This window comes from Pundamilia nyererei, unplaced genomic scaffold, assembly GCF_000239375.1.
Source record: "Pundamilia nyererei isolate P.nyererei 1_Seehausen unplaced genomic scaffold, PunNye1.0 scaffold00146, whole genome shotgun sequence".
Classification (NCBI taxonomy): domain Eukaryota; kingdom Metazoa; phylum Chordata; class Actinopteri; order Cichliformes; family Cichlidae; genus Pundamilia; species Pundamilia nyererei.
This window is the reverse complement of record NW_005187547.1, coordinates 74,660-89,588: the sequence shown is the minus strand read 5'-3', so window position 1 is coordinate 89,588 and position 14,929 is coordinate 74,660. Positions and strand designations below refer to the sequence as shown.

The window sequence follows — 14,929 nt, the reverse complement described above, 5'->3', positions numbered from 1 at the left end:
AAGGGAAAAACAGCCATGTATGGCCTTAATTGTAACTACACTGAAGTCTTTATTTTATTTTTTAAGGTTCCACATTGTCAGCTCAAAATCAAGGTCAAGCTAGCAAATACCTCAGATATGCTTATGGCTCTTGAAACCAAACCTATGTTGTCCTCTGCAGGTGGAGATATTTGGCAGCTTCAGCACTGGGGTTTATCTTCCAACAAGGTAACATTTGTTGCATTACCGTTGCCGTACACTCTCACCTTACACGGGCTACTTGTAAAATGCACTGCTTTTTAGGAAGTAGGAGCACCATTTTTTTTGTCAGTATTAAAATGCCACACTGCATTCAGTGTTCATTCTGCTAGAATTTACACTGAACTAGATGCTGTTTATTATAGATTTTTACGTATGCATTGTATTTCTCAAGATCTTGTCCTGAGAGTTGAGTTACAGAAATGAAGAGTGTTGAGGGGGAGTGACATTTCAGCAAATATGCAGAAGTTTAAAATATTCAGCAGCCTTATTTGGAAACATTGTATCGCATTAGCAAATGAAGTGATTTTTGGAGTGAGTACATACAGCATCTGTTTTGTGCAATGGTTGTTTTCATTGGATTCGCATAATACTCGCTCAGCAATGAAAATTAAACTGCCTGAACAATTAAATATTGGTTATGAAATAAAACTGTCTTTCTGACATGTGTACACAAACCAACAGGCAGAGATCACTGCTGCTTTCTTTATTATTTGTACATATGTTATGTAGTCAAAAGCCTTTTTGTTGTGCAGATAAGATTGAAGTTTTATGACTAGAACATGGTTACAGTAACTTCTCTTTTGTCTTGTTGTAGCTATTATTATTTTTATTTTTTTTACCATTTGGTGTGTGTCTGAGAGACGTGTAAAGAAACCGTTTGAAATTGTGTTGCGTCCTTAGTGACATTGACCTGGTGGTGTTCGGAAAGTGGGACCGTCCTCCACTGCAAGAACTGGAGCAAGCCTTGAAAAAACACAATGTGTCCGGCTCACATCCCATCAAACTCCTTGACAAAGCTACAGTAAGTCGTGAGAGAATCCTGGCTTTTTAATTTTGGCATTGCCAAATTGTGAACTAATTCTTGACATTTCCTTAGGTGCCAATCATCAAGCTTACAGACTGTGAAACACGGGTCAAAGTGGACATCAGCTTTAATGTAGAGACTGCAGTCAAAGCAGCACAGTTCATCAAAAGCTACCTTAAAGTAAGCCTTTAACGACGGACTTTTTTCCCCTTTTAAAAAAAATGAGTTTGTGTAAATGATAGTTTTGTTTTTCTGCTAATTTGTTTTATTTTTATTTTTTTTCTTGTAGAAGTACCCCGTTCTGCCACCCTTAATCTTCGTTTTGAAGCAGTTCCTGTTGCAGAGAGAATTGAATGAAGTCTTCACTGGAGGCATTAGCTCATACAGTCTTATACTAATGGCCATCAGCTTCCTGCAGGTACACAGTGATGCTCATCAGCAAAGTGTTTAGTTCCAGAGTTGATAATAACTACACTCTGGTTTATTTAAAATAAAAACATTTTGTAAAAGTTGACCAAAAAGTTGTTAAAATGTAAAGTGTTACACAGCAAAGGTAATAAGTTCTTTATGTCCTGCTAATCAGCTACACCCTCGGATAGACACGAGCCGTCCCAACATTAACCTGGGCATCCTGCTGATTGAATTTTTTGCACTGTACGGCCGTGATTTCGACTACATTAAGACCGCCATCAGAGTGAAAAATGGAGGAGCCTACCTGTGCAAGGAGGAAATGCTCAAAGAAATGGAGAATGGAAACAGACCATCCTTGCTCTGCATAGAAGATCCAGTCCAACCAGGTCAGACTAAAATAAAGAAAATGTTCAAATGTGTATAGAATTTGTACAAGACATTACTGCAAAAGCAAAAAAACACAGGTATTTATTGGCTGCTGGAAGGGCAATCCAAAGTGAAGGGAAATCAAAATGTTAAAGAGCTGCAGTATAATCACCTGTGGGTTCAGTAACAATAAAAGTTGTGCAGAGGAGGCAAATGATTGCTGTACATCCCAAAACATTTGATATATATGAATGCCAAAATGTGTCATGCTGTTAGAGTCCGTCTTGTAATGCTTAACTAATCGAGTGTGTGCGTGTGTGTCTGTGATCTTCACAGGCAACGACGTGGGCAGAAGTTCATATGGGGTTCTGCAAGTCAAGCAGGTTTTTGACTTTGCCTACATGGTACTAAACCATAGTGTTTCTCCACTTTCACGTGCATACCCTAACAAAGACTGTGACAGGTTTGTGCCAACCCACCCACTCCTAATCATAAGGAAAGTGTAACCTTTCCTTATGAGTTTAATCTTTACAGTGTTTCTCTAAGTAGTCATATTTTACTTTCTCTATGTTGCAGTACTCTGGGAAGACTCATCAAAGTCAGCCAAGAGGTCCTGAAATACAGGGACTGGACAATCCAGAAGTGGGGTGCCAAGCAGTATGCCAAGCTGGGAAACCACAGAATGTTGTCTTCAACTTCTGGTTAGTGCCTGCTTCGCGTAACATGAACTGGAGTTCAGTTTCAATAACTGATGTTGCTGAAAAGAGGAAAATGTGTCAAATATACCCAATGCAGTCTAACCGTAATCTGTTTGGTCCTAGATGTTGAGGCTTGTGAACAGGATCTGGCCAGGCTGATGCTGGGTGGGGATCAAAGAGACTCATCCTCCCCGCTCAGTGCTGACTCCCCGTCACCATCTCCAGTTTTCGTTAACAGCCCCCATCACCGTTTGTCCTCATCCTCTGCTTGCTCGCTCTCCTCTTCTTCCTCTTCTGGAAGTGACATAGTAAGGGCAAATTTTCTTTTCTTCATTTTACCAAATTATTTGACAACCACTCTGGCACACAAGGTGGCAATTCAAAATATGTAAAGATAAAGCACATAGACAAAGCAGCTATAATGTTCCATCACAACTTGATCATAGTCCAAATGTTTAAGGTTTTTCTCTTGTCAGTCTGGCTTTCTTAACTTGTATATGGACATTCCTAGGAATCTGAATCCCCTCACGGCACCAATACTACTGTCCAATTCCATCCCCTGACCTTCCAGTCAATGTTTCAGATGACTACTAACCTGAGGACTGCGCATCCAGCAGGCTTTATTCACACAATGCATCAGGTCAGTCTGTTTCTTCATACTGACATTTATATTTCAAAAGGCAAAGTCCAATTTTTTTTTTTCCAAATGCCCTTTAATGCTTTAAAAGAATCCCAAATTCAATCTTTTTCTTTTTTCCCCACAATTTTTCAGATCCAGATGTCCCTCCCAGAAAACATAGCCATCCCCCATCTCTCCGATTGCCGCTTCTACCACGAGACTCCTCCTTCCATCGGCGTTGTGCACCGTCATTCGCCACAAGTCGCACCACAAACCCCTCAAATCTCACAATACATGAACTCTACCAGCCCTCTCCTAAGTCCCCACCACCACCAACAACAACTTCATCACCCTCAGGTAGGAGGACTGCAAAGCCGCTCTTATGCCATGGGATCCAATTCCCACGGTTCACTGGAGCATCCTAAACTTGTCTTCAAGCACAATCAGTGCAGTAACCTCCAAGGCCAAAGTCACGTTAACTTCAGTCCTCAGCGCAGATTTGTTCCCCAAGTTCATAACGCTACATCGGGTTTCAGGAACCAGCAGCAGTACGGCCGTAACGCCTGTCGACGCAAAAAGAAGGACAATTTTCCTGCCTTGAACCAAATCAGATGAAAGAATACACCTACAGTATTTGTCCCAACTGGTTTCTGAAGGCCTCTCTACAACCATCAAAGTGATCATGTGATGATACTTTTCTTTTTTTGAAATCTTGATATGGGAGGCTGTCAAAAATGCACCTTATCGTGCTAGCATTCCCAAGTCAGTTTACTATGCCGCACACTTCCTGTCCGAAAACTGAATTTAAATCCATGACTGAACTCATTTTGTTACATCTGTCTGAAGTCAGAAGCCCCTCTCTCAATGTGACGCACACCAGCACAGACTTGATTGAGGATTTTCCAGACTTCACCTTCTCATCAGTGTTACTTCCTAGTTTATTGAGCAGCTCAAGTCAAGTAGAGTTTCCATGGAACTCGGACCTTTTTGAACATCGTGTGCCATTTTACTGAACTGGTTCATCGAGCCTGGCATCTCTTGAACTTTTGACTCTTGTCGGGGCCCATCTCATCAGGTTTGGGGGCTCATTTGATCTTGTGAATGCAACACCCTATTAGCTGAACTCTTCATGAAGAGCCCCTACAGCTAGGGCTATTACTACAACTTGTACTCTGGATCGAAGCACTACCTTTCTACCTATGCAGCTCAACGCTGACAGTGTTTTTGGTGTGACGGCACAAAAATGGACCTTATCGCAAGTGCTCAAACTGTGATGACTTGTTTGAATGTACGAAGTGTTTTGTGTGTGTGTTGGGCATCATCCGTTGTCTGCTTCCCCTTTTTTTTTTTTTTTTTTTTTTTAATTAAATTGGGTGGTTGTTGTGTTTTAAAAACTTTTCCCCTCACTGATGTCTCCTCCCCCCACACACATTAGCACCTCTGTTTTGTTCTGTACTGTAAACATTGCCACCTTATATTATGTCTGTTGCATTTCTGTGCAATATTGACCAGTTTTTAATTTATTCCACTTTTTTTTTTTTTTTTTAAATAAGGGAGTTCTCGCCACTATAAGGTTGCTTTTTATATTAGCCTACATTGATCTGTGCAATAGGATTTGAGGGCCTAGGACTGTCTGTTTACAGCTTTCCAACACAAGAGGGAGCTATGGTGTAATGTGAGAAATGTGCCAAAAATCCCATGATGCCAACACATAACTATTGTCATTTACCATTGATTTATGATCACTTGAACTTTTCCCAACTGTCCAAATATAGCTCCTCCCACCACTGGTTCTCATTTTAAACATATCACTTAATTTGGGGGTTTGTTTTTGCTTTCTTCATTAGTATTTCCTCTTGATGGGCTATGTTGGGGAAATGCACCTTTTTAGCAGTGTTATATCTTGTTAGTTCAAGAAAAGTTGGTGCTATTTATTACCAGCAAAGTGCTTGTTTTCTTGCCTTATATCTTTTTTGATTCTGTTAAAGCAACAATGTAACTGCCTTTCTAAATGACCAAATCTGACCCTCCTCCGTTACATAGTCAGAGCCTTTTGTGTTTTGTCAGTGGCAACAAAACTGTTGGACTTTTGCCATACAGCTTGTAGATGTAAGCTCTGAGAGCAGACTCCGATCGCAGTCAGTGATTGTTAGCATGAGCAGCATGTCCGTGAGGTGTGTGTGGGGGTTTTTTTTTTTTTTTTGTTTGTTTTTTTTTTCCCCTAAATTGATAAGAATAGTTGATTTGTGCAAGAGGGCCTTGTATTTTTTCCAGAGGTTTTCCTCTGCCATCTTTAAAGTCAGTATTTCAAAGACAGTTTCACAGCTAAAGTTTACATAGCGACTTGTTCTTGGCAAACCAGAGATTTATTGTTACAAGACTTTTGGCTGAGGCAAGAGTAAAAATCACTTAAAGTCTCGTGTTTCGAAAGTCAGATTATTGTAACATGCCGTGTACCAAACTGATGGACACATGATGCTGTCAGCTTTTTTTTTTTTTTTTTTTTTTTTTTTTTTTCTTTCTCCTCCCCCCAGTGCAGCTTTTTAGCAATATGTTTAAACGATAATCTAGGTTGTTACATGAACCAAATCTCCCCCCAGCTCATTCCTTCCTGTACATTTAATGGCTGGTTGTATTGTGTAAACAACTGACTTTTTTTTTTTTTAATACAATTTTTCTATTTTTTTAATAAACATTTTAAAATTCCAAAAGTCATTTGTGTGTGAGAGAGAGAATTTGTGGACTATACTCAAAAAGTGACTGTGTCCAAGGAAACACACTAATTTAGTTTTTCTCTCAATTGCTTTGATGCAATTTTTCCTGCAGAAGTTATTCTCACTACTCTTCATGCAGTTGAGGCATTTTTCATAACACAGTCACCTGTGCAAAAGATACTACAACAATCAAAACCTTTTTCATAGTTTCAACATCATGTAAGTATATTGTAATCCCACAAAGTCTCTCATGGGGGCACTGCTGGATCATTTGCTTGGTGTAGCTGCTCCAGAGTCATTAGCTTTCAGATTGTCAGCAGGGAAATGGGAAGAAGGGGCTTCAATGAAGTGGTTCATCTAAAGGTTTAATCACTAGAGGGTTAGTGGCTGAAACTGTCATTTTATTTCAATTAAAGCAATGGAAAAGGGGGCAATGAGGATGCCCCCTTTTAGTCTTTCATTTAAAAAAGCTGACTAAGACACTAGGAAATTAGACTTTAAATCTACGGCTTGTAATGATTACTTTGGCACAGCTACAGTTCATAATATTGTTAAAAGTTGGTTCTTTGTTCCTGATAGATCTATTTACTAGATTAGATCATAGGGCTCATGGGATCTGGCCTATGCACTGATGAGAAATTCAGCTGCCTTTCCACACAGTGGTTGTTCACACAGTTTGTGCTGCTACATGGTTTGCCTAAAAGCATGTCAGCCCTTAGGGGAAACAGAAGGCGCCTCCAGTTAGCATTCACCTGCTGAGATCTGTATGCAGTAAAGGGGGCAATTGTCTTTATGTAATGCTCACAAAGAGTGAATATCTTTCTCTAGATAAGAGCGCATTTCAAAAAAATAAATACATTTATACTACGTTAAGAATGACAACTTTGCTGTGCTCGACATGTCAAGAAAATAGCTTTCCAGTGGGAATAAACAAGCCTTTTTCACGTATAAATCAGTACAATCTCATTGTGTGCTAACCAGTCAAACTGAAATGGCTAAAGAAGGTTCTTTAAAGGAGCTTCCTTTCAACCTCTACTGGAATTAAATATAGCTTATGCCTCCAGGCTGTCTGAAAGCACCATGGCTGTAGTTTAAAATTTGGTGTCGATACATAGTATCAGGGTATAAGGGACATTTTGGTCCAGAGAACAATTATTACAATATTATTTTTGCTTGTAATGGTTGTTGGTCTGACTCATAAAATAACACCCAGGTAAAGTAGGTAAAATATGGAGACATAAATCATATATACATCAGATTTTTGTCATACACATTTTCAAATGATATAGCTGTTATCTCCTCAATGCCACCCAATAGTGCTCAGGCCAGTTTTTTGTTTGTGGGGTTTTTTTTAAGAAGTGTTAGAAGTGACATTGACAAGTCTTTTTTTCTGTTTTTCTGCCAATTATTCTTCCTTTGTGTCTTTCTGAAATACAGAGAAAATGTGATCAAAGGCTCAGCCTTAACTACTGACTGGTTCTTTTTGTCATGCTTTCAAGATATATGGAAGAGACTTTTCTACCATTATGCTATTTACAGCATGGAGCCATGTAGACACAGATGATGCGAGCACAGAGTGTGCATAACAGACGAAAATGACAGTGATGGTGTTGTTTTAGTGCAATGGAAAGGGAAGTCAAGAAATAAAAAGTCTCACGGACTTTTTACTTTTGCACCTGTAAATGGATCTCTAAGTGAAAGATGATGTCCATCTGAAGTTCTGTACGACTGTAAAATCGTAAATGTACTGACATCGGTCTCACTTCACTTTTCACTTTCTATTATGCCTTTCTTAGTTCAGCCTCTTAGAGGAGAAAAAACCTTTAAACATGGTGGTCTTCGAATTCTACACACTATTCATACTCTTATTTTTATGTATTTATATATTTATTGTAAATTTGTTTTAGAATAATGTATTATAACAATAATAATGGTCTAAATGTCGACCATCAAAGCCCCCTGAATATGCCACTGATAGCTAAAACTAAACATTCAGATTGAGTTTCCACACTATAGCTATATAAAATGTGTCTAAAATCAGATCCCATTAATTGTGGCCTATGTGCACCCACCATGTTCATTCATTTTTCGTTTACGTAGGACCTGTTAAATAGCTTATCTCCCTTTTGTGTTTCCAAAGTCAAAGTATAATACTCTTAGCTAACAAGCATAGCCTCTTGGCCTAGATATCTCCACTTACCTTGATTTCATGCTCATTCGTGGTTCAGTCCAATGTGCTCACTTGAGATATCTTTTCTTCTTTGGCTCAAAGAGGCCTGATGGATTCTGTATTCTGCCTGATAAAATGGCTCCATTCAGCCTCTCTCTAGTCTAAAGCTCACTAATGACCCATACACACCAGTATTCATTTTCTTCCCACAAAACCTATTTTTCTCTGAATAATGGAGCTTTTTTGGCAGTTTTAAGAAACATACTTCTCTAAAGACCCTGACAGAGGAATGGAACAGACCCTAGTTACATCTATATCTTTCAGATCATTAGTTCCATTTTTTGGAGATTTCTTTAGAAGGCAGTGTTAATTTTTCATATTCAACAGGCGGCTGTCAACAAACATTGCATAACAAAACTGAGGTACAAATCTCATCAACCAGCACAGTTGCTGACGGATGTTGGTCCGAAATTTTCTAAAGGTGTAGAAACTCAAAAGGTTTCATTTATCTAAATCAAACCATACATTCAGTTCAGATTTGATTTCATTTCAAAACATTTATGGTTACACACCCAGACTTTCAATAATAAAAGACTAACTTCGCATAATGCAAATAAATTTGTCACAGATAAAAATGGCTAGCACCTCATTTGATAAATGCTCCATATTCTCCTCCAGCTAGTTGCTTACTTTGCCTGTTTGTTGCTTGTTCTTGGCAAAGTTTCCACAGTGAGTTTTTTTTTTTAAATCAGAGTACAGGAGAGCTGTGAGACTGAATCAAAATGTCTAATTGTAAAACTAAAACAATGAGCTGAATGCCATTATAATCTTCAACAGAGCCAACAGCAACTGCAGAATATAGATAAGTTGATGTCAGTTTATCATTTCAAGCCTTCCACATTATCATGCCAATTCCATCTGGTGTTAAATATTTGACTAATCCAAATTACTTTGGGTGTAGATTATGAATAGCAAATAGCAAATAACAAATAAAATTACGGTGCATAACATAAATAAAATGAAACCTACAAATCATAAAAATATACGATGTAGGTTCTTTGAAAGTTAACACCAAGAATAAACTTAGAGAGGGAATGCATGTTTCCATGATTAAATTATGACTGCATTATTTTTATATTCAGCATGCTCGGTTTTGAGGTTGTATTTATACAGAAAAACACATTTACAAACCGGGTGCCTTCCATCACTTTATCTTTTCTCTGTAGCTTGCACCCTGCTGAAGAGTTATTTAGATGACTCAGCCTATTACTGCGTACTGTATGTATCTCTTCAGATGTTGATAGCTAGCTTGCTTGATGATTTGGGTTTATGCAACACAACACACCGCAGAATGCAGCATGACCCCATTTATGCACTGTGTTTTTGTTGCGCTTGTGTGTTTGAACTCGAAGGGAGAAAAAGAAAATAGAAAATTACTTTTATTCATCTTCGTCTCGGGCTCCTTTGTTTACTCTTGTTCTCTCAGGGTATATGAAAATGTAAAGGAAAGTGACTGGTTCCACTTATTGCATTAGGCTTATATGTTGGAGTATCGTGATACTGCAGCTTTCTGAATACTGGGTTTGCACTTCTAAGAATTTAAGGGATCAACATATCATCATATCAGTGTTGCAGCCATTATTTGCAGTTTCTGCCACAAGAAAGATAGCACACTGTCCCTGATTTTAACGCTGTCAAACACAATCAGACAAACTTGATTATGGATCTATATAAAAATATCTTTCTGAGACATGTTGCAGCAAGCATTTGTTGCAGAGTTGCGATGAAAATGGATACATCTGCAGTATTTATGCAAAATTTAGGCTGTCTGTGTGAGGGTTGGGGTTCTTATAACCAACTAATTGATTAATGACAGGATTCATTTCCCATTCCTCAAGTAATGTCACTAGTCACATTAGTTTCAGCACTCTGCACTTTGCAGATGCTACACTACCATTTTGCTTCCACTTTATAAAAGATGCCACTGATGTCACTCACTGGTCTGTGGACTCTGAACCTGGAATCATCTATTTGTCAATGAGAGCTTAGTAATAGGGTCATAAATACTAGTATTTATACAACACAAGATCACAATAGTCACCTCAAGGTGCTGTAAGGTAAAGACCCTACAATAATACAGAGAAAAGCCCAACACTCAGTTGACCCCCCTATGAACAAGCACTTGGCGACAGTGGGAAGGAAAAGTCCTTTTTAACAGGAAGAAACCTTTTTATCTCTGGCACAATAGTTCTTATTATTTTCTAGAAAATCCCAATAAAATGTCCAGAAAGGCTCCATCACTCCATCCATCGATTCAGCCACACTTACAACCTCGACAGTAGCAAAATGGGTGAGTTATTTAAAAAAAATAAATACAATAAAATGAAATGAAAGTTACCTCGCTCAGTCATTATGAAGGAAAAATTCTGAAGATTGAGAATGTTTTTGTGCCAGGCTGTAATCATGTTATTTTATGATTGAAGAAAAGCATGCTTTCCCTCTGGGAATGTCATGCTTTTGAAGCAAGCCTTAAGTGGTTATTAGTGTTACTGCATTTTTGGCATTTACGTGTTGTCTTGATTTTTTTTTTTTATCCCTGAAGATTGCAAATTTAGCAGCAATATAAACCAAAACTTCAAAGTAAAATAGATAAAATATCAGGGTGTCATCTGGACCATCATTTCCACTAAAATAAAGGTTTGCTGTATGTTATCCTTAAACAAATCGTTTTGATAGGCCAGTTGTGTTGCCCTTCTGGCTCGCCAAATGAACCATGAGGCAGGCAAGCTTTGATATCCCACTCTGGATGGCATTAATAGAAATAAAGGTACTCAGATGTTCCTCTTCCAACAACAACAAAAAACATCAGAACTAAGGAAAATCAGAATCACAGAAATCTGTCTGTAGTCGCCTAGCAAGTTCAGGGATGCACAAACCCGAAAAATAGCACACATTTTCCCTTTCTTTTCTTTTTTTTTTCTTTTTTTTTTAAATTGGCAGACATGCATTGGAGGGCATCTGTCAACAAACAGCTTACACCGACAACAAATGGCAGACAATCTGTTCTTGAGTAAATTGCAAGCAGTTTTTGCAGTAACGAGCTTTAACTGTTGCTCTGGAACAGACTGCCAGTGATCCTCCCCTTGTTCCTGTCCACTTGTAGAAACAGAAATTCAAGAGGTTTGTCTCGATAGTCACTCTGACAGTCGGCAGTATCAGCATTTTAGATCGAAAATTTAAACTGCGAAGGGAATTAAATATTGATTTCTTTGGCAGGAGACAAGTGGTCATCCATCTGTAAACGTATACGTGCAGTGAGTTTTCCACTTTGCATCTCCCCCAGTTCTATTGTGCCCTTTTGCAGCTTCAACTAACTGTTTTATCTTTCATCTGCAGCTTCATTGCTTTGATCAGCTCTTACTGCTCTCATTAGCATCATTTTGAAATGAAAACGTTTGAAGCTACTTTGTTAATATACCTGCAGTTTTTAGTAATATTATAATGCAACAACCTAATCAGTCTTGCTGACCTATACAAGAGTTGTACATAACAGCAGATATGCTAATTGTGTAAATGGTAGAAGAATGTCTGCCTATCACAGCCACCTCTGACTTGATCAAAATGACATGACATAAAAAAACAGACAGAGATAAAGAAATAAAGCATATTGTGGAATATAAGCGGGTCTGAGACGACATTTCAGTAGCTGGGGTGAAAACAGCCCGCAGTGTTGGGACACTGAAGGAGTGACAGGCAAATTGCCTGCTGGATGATGAAATTTTCCTGGCACAGATCCAGGTCATCCTCAAGTGTCACTGGAAAATAGTTTTTATGACAGCAGTTAACGTCCTTTAATTGCTTAATTTTCATTCCCGCCCAGCTCACTACAAGGAAATAGATTAAAAGATAATATAAAATATGGAAGGGCTCATCAAAATTCTGACTCTTAGTGATAAGAGAGCACAGCTTTTAATATCTGGAGATCTGGGTATGGCATGGAGTTTAACTGCAAAATTATATATACTTCAGGTTACTTATAATAATTGTGCTTAAAATAAATTATAGACACACAATGAAAATAATGATTGCAGTATACTGCCACTGTCTCATCTAATTACTTCTTATGGAAACAATTATATTTGGTATTCAGCTTTTGGCATTATGGACGCCTTTATTACAAAAAAGAAGAGCGAATGATGAAGAAATGAAAACAAGTATTTAAGTAGTAAGATTAATTGGCTAGAATAATGACAAGTCATGATCTGACTTAAACTCCTGTGCTTCAGCTCCTGTTTAAAACTATCACGAGGCCTAAAGTCCTTTTCTGAACTCAGCCTCACATCTCAGCCTGGCTGTCATGTGTCTCAGCATAACGTAAGCAGCCGTGTCAGATCACAAGGCTTTAATTACAGACCTCGTTCATTAACACATCCTGCTTTGCAGTATTTTAGGACATGTCAAACTGTGTGCGCATGTGTTACTTTTCTGTCACACTTCTTGATTCACGTATTCTTTATATATCCATTTTAATAAGGACATATTAAAACGATCGTCCACCTGTTTGGTGAAAGTGCCATTTCTCTTATGCCCATGCGTTGAAATCCTTTAATGTATAAAGGAACCTCTAAATAGATGTTGTTATCTATTGATATAATGAACCCACATGATGCTGCTTATTCATAGACTTCAGGCTTGTACCAGATACAGCCCCCCCCCCCTTTTTTTTTTAAATCCCAGGTTTAACAGACTTGTTTGCAATGCAATGCAATATGCTCGGCAACATGGGAGCCCCAGCATTCTGCGGCACAGCATCGTAGTCCTGTCACTAATAATCAGCCCTCTATAACTTACTGGATGCTGTAAAATACCGCTCAAATGAGCTGTACACAAGCAAAGCTTTAATTCAAATATAATCCGGTTACATCATAATCAATTTCATTTTAAGTCTAGGTGCTTAAATTCATAAAATTAAATTCATAAATTATTTAAATTCATCACACCAGAAATAATTCTGGTTTGATGAATTATAGTGTGTCCTCGGACACTGTGAAAGACACCAATAAAAACAGCCAGTTATTATCAGTATTATTTTGATCACAAAGGCTGAAATCCTATTTTGATGACGCAGTCTTGTCCCTGAGTGAATAATCATTGAAGGATTGTGCTCCGTTCTGGAAAAGTTAGAAATGGCTAATTCAATATCCTGCAGTACAGCTCATCTTTACCTGGTCTAATACCTGCAGCAAACATCACAAAGAAGAAAACAAAGAGCTCATCTGAGCAGTGTCCTCCTACTGAAGGCTGATAATAATGGAGGCTTACACAAAGACATGTGAGGATCACACAACTGAACTGAGCTCTGCTAGCACACTAATTTATTATCGCTAAAGCTTATTTTCATCCCAGAGGACACCTGGACAATAATGCTCAGAGGTTCTGTTGTTCAATAGGGTTTATATGCTGTTTTGGAGGTTATTCCCTGACATGTGTTTTAATGATGTAGAAATGACACGAACAACGTGTCTCAGAGACCCTTGGTTTAGTGATATTTTTTCTAATGCAAAACTCTCTGTGATCCCTTGTTGTCGGTTGGCAAAATCATTTGCTGCTGGGACATTAGTCACAACTGTCAATCTAGCATTGAAAATAAAGTGTCCAGAGCTAATGGCGGGAAAAACAGAAATATATGAAAACACCTGGTTTGCACCATTCCATCAGTTTCATACAGCAATACTTGTGTCACGTCTGTGAGAAATGAAAGAAATATGAATACATTTCAGTGGCGGGCAATTTAATTCACAAGATTCTGAGAAATGTTTATTAAGATCTGAAGTTGATTGTATTTAAAATAGATTAAATAACAGTGAAATGTCGAAGAGAAGTAGTGAAGAACCCGCAGACAAGATTTTTTTAGCACTGTAGTTTGAATTTTCCAGCCACAAGCCTTGATCGTTCAGCAACACCATCTTAACTGTATGCTACATAGCCAGACTTTATAGAGATCCATATTAGAGTTAATGAATTCAAATCTATAGGCTGTGTTAATAGTAAACTGTTCGTCTTGTGAACTGTGTGGCAATGATAGAGAATGTAAAAGTTGCATTAATAGCTAGCTGCACCTCCTCCCAAGAGGATGATAAATCCATCAATCAGTGCAGGTTACAAACACAACCTGTACTAAACAGACTGAAAAATGCAGACTTGAAGGGCGCATTAACATGCCATTAATTTCAAATGATACCGAAGCCATTATTACAGCACTTTTACATTTTGTCCAACCTTTAATGTGGAAAATATTACTAACGGAAGACCCTTTATCCACTTTAATGGTTTTGATGTTGATGCTAATTTTCAATTCAAATATAGTTATGCTGTAGCTCAGTGAAGATGCATTGAATGTGGTCTCAAACTGGCCACATGGGAATAAATGGAGGTCATTAAAAAATAAATAAATAAGGGATAGAACATAATCTGTGAAAAAAACAAAACTTGTGTTATACACAACTTAGATGCCAACGTTTCATAGTTTGGGTACAAATTACACTGAATAGTTCAACTAATGGATGAAACTGAGCAGCAAATATTTGTAAAGCCTGACAGTCTTTATAATCTCTGTCTATAAGCTATAAATCCTTATAGCTACAGTGTGTCTCCTTTCTGTGAACATCTCAATACATACAAACAAAAAGTGAATTTTTGTGCTTCATTAAATAGATCTGTGCCTGGCCTTCTGATAGGTTTGTCTTCTTTATTTTATTTTTATATAAAGAATATTTCAGGAATGTGGCAGAAATAACCTCCTCCTAAACATCAGCAAGACTTAGGAGCTGATCGTGGACTTCACTACAAAGCAGGCGAGGAATTACAAACCCCTCATCATCAGTGGCACGCCAGTGGAGAGAGTGG

The 14,929-nt window shown here is 38.1% G+C and overlaps 1 protein-coding gene across 1 annotated transcript in view; it reads left to right on the top strand.

Moving 5' to 3' along the window:
* Positions 1 to 4,471, top strand: part of LOC102200699 (non-canonical poly(A) RNA polymerase PAPD7-like) — a 7,714-nt gene extending 3,243 nt beyond the window's left edge. Inside the window, exons 3-12 of the mRNA XM_005744614.1 lie at positions 161 to 207; positions 922 to 1,042; positions 1,118 to 1,225; positions 1,335 to 1,463; positions 1,629 to 1,842; positions 2,159 to 2,285; positions 2,399 to 2,523; positions 2,644 to 2,828; positions 3,032 to 3,160; positions 3,293 to 4,471. Of these exons, the coding sequence (XP_005744671.1) occupies positions 161 to 207; positions 922 to 1,042; positions 1,118 to 1,225; positions 1,335 to 1,463; positions 1,629 to 1,842; positions 2,159 to 2,285; positions 2,399 to 2,523; positions 2,644 to 2,828; positions 3,032 to 3,160; positions 3,293 to 3,754 (1,647 nt within the window). The 3' untranslated portion in view covers positions 3,755 to 4,471. The remainder of the gene's footprint in view (positions 1 to 160; positions 208 to 921; positions 1,043 to 1,117; positions 1,226 to 1,334; positions 1,464 to 1,628; positions 1,843 to 2,158; positions 2,286 to 2,398; positions 2,524 to 2,643; positions 2,829 to 3,031; positions 3,161 to 3,292) is intronic.
* Positions 4,472 to 14,929: the final 10,458 nt, after the last annotated feature.